At 47.1% G+C, this 13,841-nt stretch overlaps 1 protein-coding gene across 1 annotated transcript in view; it reads left to right on the forward strand.

The window, feature by feature from the left end:
- Positions 1-11,248: 11,248 nt before the first annotated feature.
- LOC139275100 (sodium/hydrogen exchanger 2-like) overlaps positions 11,249-13,841 on the forward strand; it is a 116,627-nt gene continuing 114,034 nt past the window's right edge. The window contains exon 1 of the mRNA XM_070892097.1: positions 11,249-11,590. Within this exon, the coding sequence (XP_070748198.1) occupies positions 11,290-11,590 (301 nt within the window). The 5' untranslated portion in view covers positions 11,249-11,289. The remainder of the gene's footprint in view (positions 11,591-13,841) is intronic.

Raw genomic sequence — 13,841 nt, forward strand, 5'->3', positions numbered from 1 at the left:
CAAACGCAGGGCTCATCTCCTGATGGTTTGTGGATCCAGAACATACTCCCTGATGAAGGACCTTCTAGCGCCAGAGAAGCCAGCGGACAAGATGTTCGAAGAGCTCAGTAAGTTGATCGGGGAACATCTTAAACCGGCGAGCAGCATGCACATGGCGAGACACCGGTTTTACACGCACCGGCGGCGAGAAGGGCAAAGCGTTCCAGACTTCGTGGCAGATCTCCGGCGACTGGCGAGTCTATGTAAGTTCATAGATGCATGCAGAGCGGAGATGCTGCGAGACTTTTTTATTGAGGGCATCGGTCACGCTGGGGTTTTCAGGAAACTGATTGAGACCAAAGACTTGACCTTGGAAGCGGTGGCTCTGATAGCCCAGACAATTATCTCAGGGGAGGAAGAGACCAGAATGATGTATGGCAAAAATCTTGGCTCAAATGCGGCAAACGACCAGGGAGTCAACATTGTTAACGCGGCACACAATTCTCTAGGCGTACAATGGCAATCGGACATGCCCCAGCATGTAGTCGAACCCAAAAGGGGAATTCAACAGAGACAGTGGCTAGCTGAATGGCGATTTATGTCATCGCAATGGACAATGCAGCCAGTAATGGGGCCATCAACACTTGTTAATGGTGCGTTTAAGGACAGTTACAGACAGTCAGAGACGATCGACTGATAATGGACCTTTTGTTTCCAACAATGGGGCCTCTAGCTCATGCTGGAGGTGTGGAGGCAAACACACAGCCAGAGCTTGCAGGTATCAGCAATATACTTGCAAAAACTGCAACGTCAGCGGTCACTTGACACGTATGTGCAGGAAGCCTGCAGCCAGGTTGATCGACGAGGAGAACGGGCCCGATGTAAGCCCTAAGAGGCCAAATGAATACTGGGGGAAATCGCTGGAAGCTGAAGTCAGCGAGTTCATGAGGAGCACATATACAGTTCATATACCAGGACGCCACTGATAATGATGAAAGTGCTCCTCAATGGCATCCCAGTATTAATGGAGCTGGACACGGGGGCCAGCCAATCCCTGATGAGTATCAAACTGTTCGAAAAGTTGTGGGTGTCCAAGGCCAGGAGGCCAAAATTATTGCCGATTGATGCACTGCTATGGACATATACAAAGGAGATCATTCCGGTGCTAGGCAGCGCCACGGTAGTCATGACCCACAAAAATTCGGAGAACAGGTTGCCACTCTTGATTGTCCCGGGGGACGGTCCCGCACTGCTGGGGAGGAGTTGGCTTGCTGTCATGAACTGGAAATGGGGTGATGTCAATACAATTTCTTCTGTGAGCGAGTATCATGCTCACAGGTCCTGGAGAAATTTGACTCATTATTTCAACCCGGCATCGGCACTTTCATGGGGACCAAGATAGTGATTCACATAAATCCGGATGCCAGGCTAGTACACCACAAGGCCAGAGCGGTGCCGTACGTGATGCGGGAAAAGATAGAATGCGAATTGGACCGCCTGCTGAGGGAAGGCACCATCTCGCCAGTCGAATTCAGTGACTGGGCGAGCCTGATTGTGCCAGTGCTCAAGGCGGATGGGTCGGTCAGGATATGTGGCGATTACAAGGCCACCATCAATCGGGTGTCACTCCAAGACCAGTACCCGCTAACGAGGGCGGAGGACCTCTTTGCGACGCTATCCGGTGGCAAACATTTTTCAAAATTGGACCTGACCTCAGCTTACATGACCCAGGAGCTGGCGAGTGAGTCGAAGAAGCTGACCACCATCACGACACACAAGGGGTTGTTTGAGTACAACAGATGTCCGTTCGGGATTCGTTCGGCCACCGCGATCTTTCAGCGAAATATGGAAAGCCTCCTTAAGTCGATCCCAAGGGCGGTGGTTTTTCAAGACTACACCCTCATCACGGGTCGTGATTCTGAATAACACCTCCACAACCTGGAGGAGGTGCTACGCAGACTGGACCAGGTAGGGCTGCAACTGAAAAAGGCAAAGTACGTCTTCTTAGCTCCAGAGGTAGAATTCCTGGGGAGGAGGGTAGCAGCAGATGGGATCAGACCCACTGCGTCCAAAACGGAAGCGATCCAGAGAGCACCCAGACCCCGTAACACGACGGAGCTGCGTTTGTTCCTGGGGCTCCTGAACTATTTTGGTAACTTTCTTCCCAAATTGAGCACCCTGTTAGAGCCGCTACACGTGCTCCTACGCAAAGGGCTTTTGATAGAGCACGCAATTTGTTATGCTCCAACAAACTGTTGTTATGTGACCTGCGTAAGAAACTAGTTTTAACATGTGATGCGTCGTCCTAAGGGGTTGGGTGTGTGTTGCAGCATGTTAATGCCAAGGGTCAGTTTCCGTCGGTAGCTTATGCCTCCAGAAGTCTGTCCCGGACAGAAAGGGGCTACGGGATGGTAGAAAAGGAAGTGCTAGCATGTGTATATGCAGTAAAAAAAATGCACCAGTACCTGTTTGGCAGGAAATTTGAGCTGGAGACAGATCACAAACCCCTAACGTCCCTTTTGGCCAACAACAAGGCCATAAATGCAAAAGCATTGGCCTGCATACAGAGGTGGGCACTTACGTTAGCCGCCTATGACTACACAAGTCGGCACAGACCGGGCACTGAAAACTGCGCCGATGCACTCAGCAGGCTCCCACTAGCCACCACTGAGGGGACAGCTGAGCATGATGCTGAGATGGTCATGGCTGTTGAAGCTTTCGAAAGCGAAGGCTCACCTGTGACAGCCCGTCAGATTAAAGTCTGGACAAATAAAGACCTGCAACTGTCTTTAGTTAACAAATGTGTCCTGAATGGGGACTGGGCAGCCACGTATGGGGCATGCCCTGAGGAGTTTAAACCGTTTCATAGGCGCTAGGATGAACTCTCGATTCAGGCCGATTGCCTACTGTGGGGAAACCGAGTAGTCATGCCCCAGATGGGCAGAGAGGTGTTCATCAGAGAACTTCACAATGAGCACCCGGGCATTGTCATGATGAAGGCAATTGCCAGGTCACATGTTTGGTGGCCAGGGATAGATGCAGACCTGGAACTTTGTGTTCGCAGGTGCAACACGTGTGCTCAGCTGGGCAATGCACCCAGGGAAGCCCCCCTTAGCCCCTGGTCCTGGCCCGCCAAGCCATGGTCATGCATCCATGTGGACTACGCAGGTCCTTTCATGGGAAAAATGTTTTTGGTTGTAGTAGACGCCTACTCCAAATGGATTGAGTGTGCCATTTTAAATTCAAGCACATCCTCTGCCATGGTAGAAAGTCTATGGGCAATGTTCACCGCCCGTGGTCTACCGGACGTCTTGGTCAGCGACAATGGCCCGTGCTTCACAAGCACTGAATTCCAGGACTTCATGGCAGGCAATGGAATCAACCATGTCAGAACGGCACCGTTCAAGCCGGCCTCAAACGGCCAGGCGGAACGAACAGTGCAGATAATCAAACAGGGGATGCTCAGAATCCAAGGGGGTTCCCTACAAAGCCGCTTATCACGCCTCCAGTTGGCCAATAGATCCCGACCACACTCGCTCACAGGGGTTCCACCCGCAGAGCTGCTAATGAAAAGGACGCTCAAAACCAGGTTATTCCTTGTACACCCTACTATGAAAGAAATTGTTGAGAGGAGGCGTCAGTCACAATGTGACTACCATGACAGGACTGCGAGGGCGTGATGTATTGATGTCAATGATCCTGTTTTTGTCCTTAATTACGCTGCAGGGCCCAAATGGCTTGCAGGCACTATGATTGCCAAAGAGGGTTTTGGTAGTTAAACTTACCAATGGACAAACCTGCCGCAAACATGTGGATCAAACTAAAAGGAGGTTCAGCAACCCCATAGAAGAAGCAGAGGAAGAACACGACGTAGAGTTTACTCCACCACAGGTGACCGAACACCGGAATCAAGTGGAGGAGAGCCCAGTCACTGTGGGCTGTCTGGACCGCAAACAGCAGACACTCAGGCAAGCGCCCAACAACCGGAGCCCCAACTCAGGCGCTCTACAAGAGAGCGTAAACCACCAGAGAGCCTTAACCTGTGAATCCAATAAGACTTTGGGGGGAGGTGATGTCATGTATTCAACTGTCATTGTAACCCATGTATAAGTTGACCTCAGTTGTATACCTTGAGAACACTGACCACAGGGGGCGAACTTGTGGGAGACATTCCTAACCTGGACTTCCCGCTATAAAAGGGGAAGCTCCACCCACCGTCTGCCTCTTGAGGTCTTGGTAATAAAGGTAACTGGTTACAGAGTGATCTTCTCTCAAGTATGGACCTCGTGTGCATTCATACTGTATAGTAATGACATATTAAGTACGATCATTGCTGATCCGATCATGGACTCAGGTCCACTTCCCTGCCCGCTCCCCTTATCGTTTAAGAAACTGTCTATTTCTGTCTTAAATTTATTCAATGTCCCAGCTTCCACAGATCTACAACCCTCAGGGAAGAAATTTCTCCTCATCACTGTTTCAAATGGATGGCCCCTTATTTAAAGATTATGCCCTCTAATTCTAGTCTCCCCTATCAGTGGAAACATCCTCTCTGCATCCACCCTGTCAAGCTCCCTCATAATCTTATACGTTTCGATAAGATCACCTCTCATTCTTCTGAATTCCAATGAGTAGAGGCCCACCCTACTCAACCTTTCCTCATAAGTCAACCCCCTCATCACAGTGAGGGAAATTGGACATCGAGGACCTCAGTGAACAAGGAAAGCAACTGTGCATCTCCTTCCTTAACCAATCAGATTGAAGAATTGTGAAATTATCACAACGAGGACTGAAGTGTAAATTAGAGTGGGTGAATTCAATGCCAAATCAGGGACAGAAAGAGAAATAAAAAAACGGAAGGAAATATTGGATTAAGAGAGAAAAAAAGAAACCAAAAGGAAAAGAAAAAAAACAATTAATTAAAAATAAATTATAAAGGACTTTAACATAGTGAAATGTCCCAAGGCGCTTCAGAGGAGTATTATGAGATTTTAAAAAAAATTGACACCAAGCTGCCGCATAAGGAGAAATTAGGGCAGCTGACCAAAAGCTTGGTCAAAGAGGTATGTTTTCATCATCATAGGCAGTCCCTCAAAATCAAGGAAGACTTGCTTCCACTCTAAAAGTGAATTCTTAGGTGACTGAACAGTCCAATACGGGAATTACAGTCTCTGTCACAGGTAGGACAGACAGTGGTTGAAGGAAAGGGTGGGGAGTCTGGTTTGCCGCATGCTCCTTCTGCTGCCTGCGCTTGTTTTTGTTGTGTATGTAGAAAGAGTCAGACTGAACACTGTGAGCTCAAAGTAAAGTGTGACAGTCTTTTATTGCAGGTCTCCAGAGTGCCTCTCCAACCTGTGAGGCCTCCTTAAGTACCTGTGCTCCCAAGGGATTATGGGATCCCTTGGGACTCCAGGGGAGGAGCCCTCTGGTGGCTGTACAGAGTAAATACAAGTTTACATATATAACAGCACTCTCCCCCAAAGTTAATGGTGTAACTATTTACAATGTGAGTCGATCTGGGGCCCTTCTTGCCCTGATTGATCGGCTCGGTGTGAAAGCTGGCATTGTTGAATCATTTGTTGGACCCTCGCTGGGCTGCTGTGCAGCTGGCCTTGCTGGGCTGCCTGGTGTGTTGGGCTGCTGTGGATGATAGGTTCTGCTTCGTGGTCAACCATGGTGCCGGTTGCCACTGGTGTGTATGTTGGGGGATCAAAAAAGGTAGGGTCCAAGGTGGATTGCTCAGGATAGTCCGTGAATCTGAGTTTTATTTGGTGCAAGTGTTTCCGGTGAATGAGTCCATTTGAAAGTTTGACCCGAAACACTCTGCTCCCCTCTTTGGCCATGACAGTGCCGGGAAGCTACTTGGAACCTTGTCCATAATTCAATACAAATACAGGATCATTGATTTCAATCTCACATGACACGTTTGTGCTATCATGGTATGCACTTTGTTGAAGCCGCCTGCTCTCTACCTGTTCATGTAGATCAGGGTGAACTAACGAGAGTTTTGTCTTAAGTGCTCTTTTCATGAGCAGTTCAGCAGGTGGGATCCCAGTGAGTGAGTGTGGTCTCGTGCGGTAGCTAAGCAGGACTCGGGATATGCGAATCTGCAGTGAGCCTTCAGTTACCCTCTTCAAGCCTTGCTTGATGGTTTGCACTGCTCTCTCTGCCTGACCATTGGATGCTGGTTTAAACGGGGCAGATGTGACATGTTTAATCCCGTTATGGGTCATGAATTCTTTGAACTCAGCACTGGTAAAACATGGCCCATTATCGCTCACCAGGACATTGGATAAGTCGTGTGCGGCAAACATGGCCCACAGGCTTTCAGTGGTGGCAGCGAACGTGCTAGCCGACATTATCTCACATTCGATCCACTTGGAGTAAGCATCTACAACCACAAGGAACATTTTACCCAAGAACGGGCCTGCTTAGTCGACGTGTACCCTCGACCACGGTTTGGAGGGCCAAGACCATAAACTTAGCGGCGCCTCCCTGGGTACATTGTTTAACTGCGAGCATGTATTACATCTATGAACACAGGATTCTAAGTCCGCATCGATACCGGGCCATGACACGTGGGATCTGGCTATCGCTTTCATCATTACGATGTTTGGGTGGGTACTGTGGAGGTCATTGATGAAGGTGTCTCTGCCCTTCTTGGGGACCACTACTGGATTGCCCCACAGAAGGCAGTCTACCTGTATAGACATTTCATCTTTGCGCTGCTGGAATGGCTTTATCTCTTCCTGCATTTCCACTGAGAAACTGGACCAGTTCCCGTGAAGCACACAGCTTTTGATGAGAGATAATAAGGGGTCCTGGCTTGTCCGGGTGTTGATCTGCCGGGCAGTGACGGGTGATTACTCACTCTCAAATGCTTCCATAACCATGGCTAGATCTGCGGACTGTGCCATTTCCACCCCTGTGGTGGGCAATGGCAGCCTACTGAAAGCATCGGCGCAGTTTGCTGTGCCTGGCCTGTGGCGGATGGCATAGTTGTATGCGGACAACGTGAGCACCCATCTCTGGATGCGGGCCGATGCATTGGTATTTATCCCTTTACTCTCGGAAAACAGGGATATAAGTGGCTTATGGTCAGTTTCCAATTCGAATTTTAGTCCAAACAGGTATTGATGTATTTTCTTTACCTTATAGACACACGCAAACGCTTCTTTGTCAATCATGCTGTAGGCTCTCTCGGCCTTAGACAGACTCCTGGATGCATAAGCAACCGGTTGCAGTTTCCCGAAATCATTAGCTTGTTGCAATATACACACGACGCCATATGACGACGCATCACATGCTAGTACCAAACGCTTACATGGATCATACAACACAAGCAATTTGTTTGAGCATAACAATTTTCTCGCTTTTACAAAGGCATTTTCTTGGCTGTTGCCCCAAACCCATTCGTCCCCTTTTCATAGTAAGACATGTAGTGGTTCTAGCAGGGTGCTGAGATCCAGTAAGAAGTTACCAAGGTAGTTCAAGCGTCCCAGAAATGAACGCAGTTCTGTCACGTTCTGTGGCCTCGGTGCATTCTCGATTGCCTCAGTCTTCGCGTTGGTGGGCCTGATTCCGTCCGCCGCAATCCTCCTTCCCAGGAACTCCACTTCAGGCGCCAGGAAAATGCACTTCGAGCATTTTAACCAGAGCCCCACGCAGTTGAGTCGAATAAAACCTCCTCCAGGTTCTGCAGGTGCTTGACTGTGTTCCGACCTGTGACCAAGATGTCGTCTTGGAAGACCACGGTGTGCGGGACGGACTTCAGTAAACTTTCCAAGTTTCTCTGGAATATTGCCACCACTGATCGGATTCCAAACGGGCATCTATTATAAACAAAAAGATCTTTGTGCGTGTTGATGCAGATGAGGGCCTTCGATGTTTCCTCCAGTTCCTGCGTCATGTAGGTTGAAGTCAGATCGAGCTTCGTGAACGTCTTTCCTCCCGCCAGCGTTGCAAAGAGGTTGTCGGTTTTTGGTAGTGGGTATTGGTTCTGCAGGGAGAAACGATTGATAGTTACTTTGTAATCGCCACAGATTCTGACAGTGCCGTCTCCATTGTGGACTGGGACAATAGGACTGGCCCACTCGCTGAATTCGATCGGTGAAATGATGCCCTCTCGTTGCAGCCGGTCTAGCTCGACCTCTACCCTTTCTCTCATCATGTACGGTATTGCTCTCACCGTGTGATGAATGGGTCGCGCCCCCGTAATTAGGTGGATCTGTACTTTTGCTCCTTGGAATTTCCCGATTAAGACCTGAGCACACGAAGTGTCGTCAGTGGGCAATAGCGTTCGGACGTCGTCCCAGTTCCGGCGTATCTTTCCCAGCCAGCTCCTGCCGAGCAGCGTGGGACCATCGCCCGGTACCACCCAGAGTGGTAGTTTGTGCACTGCTCCATCGTAGGAGACCTTTACGGTAGCACTGCCGATTACAGGAATCAGTTCTTTAGTGTAAGTTCTTAGTCTCCTGTGAACTGGAGTTAAGACTGGCCTTGAGGCCTTGTTGCACCACAACCTTTTGAAAGTCTTTTCACCCATGATGGACTGGCTCGTTCCCGTGTCCAGCTCCATTGACACCGGGAGTCCATTTATTTCAACATTCAGCATTATCGGGGGACAATTCGTGGTGAATGTGTGCACCCCATGTACCTCTGCTCCTCTATCTGAGACTCTGGTTCGTAGTGATCCTCCGTGGATCTTCTGTCCTCCTCTGCAACATGGTGGTTTGCAGGTTTAACAGGCTTAGCAGCTCATCTGCACACTCGTTGGAGGTTTCCCATTATTCCACAGCCCTTGCAAACGTATCCTTTGATTCGGCATGAATGGAAACGATGATCACCTCCGCAGCACCAACAATGTGTTCATGGCCTTGTATTCATCACCCTTGATGGTGGACTCTGAGACATCTGCGGACGTGTAACCTGTCCCGTACGTTACAATTCAAAAACAACATCATTTTGTTCACAGTACTTGTAGCAGCACGTGTGCTGAGAAATTTGCTTAGTATTTTCACTGGTGGCAATGAACGCCTGGGCTATCGCTATGGCCTTACTCAAGGTTGGGGTCTCTACAGTCAAAAGCTTATGAAGTATGGTTTTGTGGCCAATGACAAGTACGAAAAAGTCTCTCAGCATGTGCTCCAAGTGTCCTTCAAATTTGCAATGTCCTGCAAGGCATCTCAGCTCGGCGACATAACTCGCCACTTCCTGGCCTTCAGATCTTTTTTAGGTGTAGAACCAGCACCTCACCATCAGAACGCTTTCCTTCAAATGCTCTCGGACCAGTGTGCACAAATCATCGTATGATTTCTCCGTGGGTTTTGCTGGAGTGAGCAGAGTCATCATGCGGCCATACGTTGGTGCCCCACAGACGGTGAGGAGGATCGCCCTTCGTTTGGCAGCGTTCTCTTCCCCATCTAGCTCGTTGGCTACAAAGTATTGGTCGAGTTGCTCCACAAAAGTTTCCCAATCATCTCCCTCCAAAAATTTCTCCAGGATGCCCACTGTTCTCTGCATCTTTGGTTTTGCTATCTGTATCTTGTCGCCAGTTGTTGTGTATGGAGAAAGAGTCAGACTGAACATTGTGAGCTCAAAGTAAAGTGTGACCTTAGTCTTTTATTGCAGGTCTCCAGAGTGCCTCTCCAACCTGTGAAGCCTTCTTAAATACCTGTGCTCCAAGGGATTATGGGATCCCTTGGGACTCGGGGGAATGACCCCTCTGGTGGCTGTACAACTCCACATATATAACAGTTTTCTACATGCTCTCGGCGAAGAAACTCAATGTGTTCAGTGCCCTCCCGGCTGCTCTTCCTCCACTTAGGGCAGTCTTCGGCCAGGGACTCCCAGGTGTTGGTGGGGATGTTGCATTTTATCAAGGAGGCTTTGAGGGTGTCCTTGAAACATTTTCTCTGCCCACCTGGGCTCACTTGCCATGTAGGAATTCTGAGTAAAGTGCTTGCTTTGGGAGTCTTGTGTCAGGTATGAGAACAATGTGGCCTTGAAGGAGGAGCAAGAGATAGAGAGGTTTAGACAGGGAATGCCAGAGTTTAGGGCCTAGGCAACACAAGGCTTTTAATAAAATTTTAAATTTTATATTTTTTAAATCTCCAACAATTACGGAATGAAACTCCACACTTGTAATAATTAATTTTCAGTGGCATAGAGGTTGACTAGCAGTAATTAATACTTACCATATCGTTAAAAGGGTACTTAGACGGAAATACAAAGATTTAATTTTCTGTGGCGAGTTAGTTTGTATTTAGTGTGCAAATACAGCAACTGCACATCATTCAATCCATTTCAAGCGAGATGCCATTTACGCAAAGCTGACGGTGGAGCGGCGTATCCCGGACATCAACTTTTGGATTTCCGCGTTTAACCGTGCATCTTCCCTCGCCTGAAACTGTTGTAGTATTTGCGCATTCGGCAGCAAATTATGGGCCAGTATAATTTTCAATGATGTAGGGAAGTCTCTGCACTGCTAATGAGGCATTGCTGTTCTACTTATTGGTACTTCTAAGCACAATATCAGTTTTCCGTTCAGAGTTCTTGATAGAAACATGAATTTCACATCACTAATCCTGACCAAAGCAATCTGCTTCCTTCTGCTTTTATTAATTTCGCTCATGACAGAGCTTTTCTTTGTAAAAATCATATTCCTGATGTTGCTTTCATTAAATTCAAGAGCAGCAGGAAATATATGATCTAATATAACAATTCTGGTTCACAATCTAGGCGTGGGTTGCCTTAGCAAACTGGTTCTGTGTCTTTTGAGATCCCTGCATTCTCCTATTAACACGTACTTTACGAAGGCGGGAGGAGTTACCGCTGCAACAGGTTGGAAAACGGCTGAGGGTTAACCCGAGTCAGAGGTGGGAATCTGTTAAGGACAATTAAGGGAGAGGTATGTAAGATCGTCCCGAGCAGCACTACATTGCAAGGATCGTACTTGGTATGCATCACCCAGCCAGCCAGAGCTGTGCATTCCTCGGATAATTGTACTTGGCGTTCTGGACTTGATTTACCTGATACACAGAAAGTGCGACCAGTGAAGCCAGGGTATGAATGGAGCTGTAAAAGTAACCTATGAGCACATTGATTGGTTGGAGGGCGGAAGTTGTTACACCTGTTCCACCCGTTCAGAGGAGTCTTGCTGACTATCACAACAACCTGTGTTAGGCCTGGAGGAATGATCAGACCACGAACAGACTGTAAAACGGCAGAACACTCTGTAATCTAACATGCGATAACCTGGCTGGTACTTTGTAGCAGAATAAAGAGGTGACGGTTTAAATACCTGTGACCATGGGCGGTGGAACAGTCAGGGGATCATCCCGGCTCATCGGGGAACACTGCCACTTGCTGTTCCCTGTTTATTTCATTTTATTTGTTTATCTTGCGAACAATGTCGAGGGGGCTTCTGGAAACGGCTCGACTCCCAATAATCAAGCGATCGGAGACAGCAGCCAGCACCAAGATTCTTCCATTTCCAGAACCTCTGCAGGGCAGGATGAGCGGCTGAGTGTGTTCTCTCTGGATTATTATCATGTGCAGGTTCCCTTTGAGATCACCCTCTGGATACTATTAGCTTCTTTGGCTAAAATCGGTAAGTTTGAAAGTCTCAGGAAGCTGGCGCCACATGTGGAAGGCAAATATTTACTGTTTGATCTGATTGTATAGATTTTGCTCCTGTTATAATATTGACTCCTTTTAATACTCAGTGAGAATCCGAATGTACACAATTTAAATCATAGTTTTAGTGCACTCACTTTCCATTAGCCATCCATAAATTCTCGTTTTGTCTATCTTCTATTTAAATATTATTTCCCCTCATCATATAGGTGAGCCATGGGGTACTCAATTCCAGTAAATCTGCATGTGAAGCGAAGACTGATTTTTGATTACATTTATAACCTTGCCATAGGCAAAACTCTTTGTTAAAATGTTAAATTTAATATTTTTTAAATCTCGAACAATTAAGGAATGAAATTCCACACTTGTAATAATTTGCATAAAGTGTGCATTTTCAAAATGAGACTTTATAATTTATAAAATTACTTTCATTTTATTTAAAAAAAGTAAGTGACTATGTTCACCATTATAGTGGTCCTGACAGCAATACGACTGTTGACCTTTTAGAGTGTGGATATTAGTCTTGCTCGATTCCGAGGGATTGTCTATGATGATGATTGGGAGAGCAATGCTTTAACCCCAAAAAGCAAAACACTGCTGATGTTGGAAATCTGAAAAAAAAAACGAAAGTGTTGATATCACCTAGCAGGACAGGCAGCATCTATTCTGTTCTCTGGAAAGAACAAAAGTCGAGGTTTTGGGTATAGGCCTCAAAACTGGAAGATATTACAGATGAAAAGCATTTTAAAATGAACAGAACAAGTGGAGGGGAAGAAACAAAAATCACACAATCACACACACAATCTCTCTCACACACACAAAATCTCTCACACACACACAAAATCTCTCACACACACACACAATCTCACACACACACACACACACACACACAATCTCTCACACACACACACACACACAATCTCTCACACACACACACACACACAATCTCTCACACACACACACACACACACACACACACAATCTCTCACACACACACACACACACACAATCTCTCACACACACACACACACACACAATCTCTCACACACACACACACACACAATCTCTCACACACACACACACACACACAATCTCTCACACACACACACACACACACAATCTCTCACACACACACACACAAAATCTCACACACACACACACACACACACAAAATCTCTCACACACACACACACACACACACACACAATCTGACACACACACACACAATCTGACACACAATCTCACACACACACACAATCTCACACACACCCACATGGGAAAAGAATTCAACCTGTAAAGTGCTTGTGGAAAACAAGCAGTGGTTAAATGGCAGAAATGATGTTCACATGAGACAAAAGATGGCACAATGAGGGAAATGAAATAAATAAATGACATGTATGAGGTACAGAAAGTGTGTGATTTGGCTAAAGGGAGGTAAATAGATAGTTAGAAAGAAAATCTTAAAAATTGGCTACTTGGAGCTTGCTCCAATTGTCCAGGCATCAAGTGGAAGTAAAACACACGTTGACAGCAAGGGTGCCAACCACACTGTCAGTTGTTCAGGAGAAGAAGTAGTTCAGTTCAACAGAAGAGTATGTTAGTGGATGGGAAGACACTGTTCAAGAGGGGAAGGACCCAGAGATTATCCTGGTAAGGAATGGACGTGTAGAGGGACTGTACATCCATGGTGAAAAGGTGGTGGTTGCAGTTAGAGAGCTCAATCACCAAAGCATCAGAAGAAAAGACATCTGATGCCAAAGCAACGCAAGTTGGAGTTAGGGATCTGCCTGTGTTCTCCCTGATGCTTCTGCTTGTTCTCGGACAACAAAGCAAGCAGTACGTTTGTGAATGCTTAATCCATGGAATATTAACCAACATAAAGGATGGACTTCAAATTTTTAAAAAACCAAAGCAAAACAAATTGAGCTTCTGAATAATTTCAGTGCCAACCTGGGTACACAGAATTCCATGATTTAGAAGCTCAGCCCACAGATCTTTCTGTGGCCAAGAAGTTTGACACCAGGAGGGGGATTGGAGCAACTGGTAGGCCAGCTTCAGTCACTCAAGGAGTGATTTGTAAACCGCACCGTTCAGTGTGCCCCCACCTCAAGCACCAACTCGCCATTCCCTGCCCATCCTCAAACCGCTGGCATACACATCTTGCATTCCGATTCCGAAACCCAGGACTCCATGCACTGATCTCCATTGTGATCTATACACATTGT

The sequence above is a fragment of the Pristiophorus japonicus genome, chromosome 10 (assembly GCF_044704955.1).
Source record: "Pristiophorus japonicus isolate sPriJap1 chromosome 10, sPriJap1.hap1, whole genome shotgun sequence".
NCBI classification, from domain to species: domain Eukaryota; kingdom Metazoa; phylum Chordata; class Chondrichthyes; family Pristiophoridae; genus Pristiophorus; species Pristiophorus japonicus.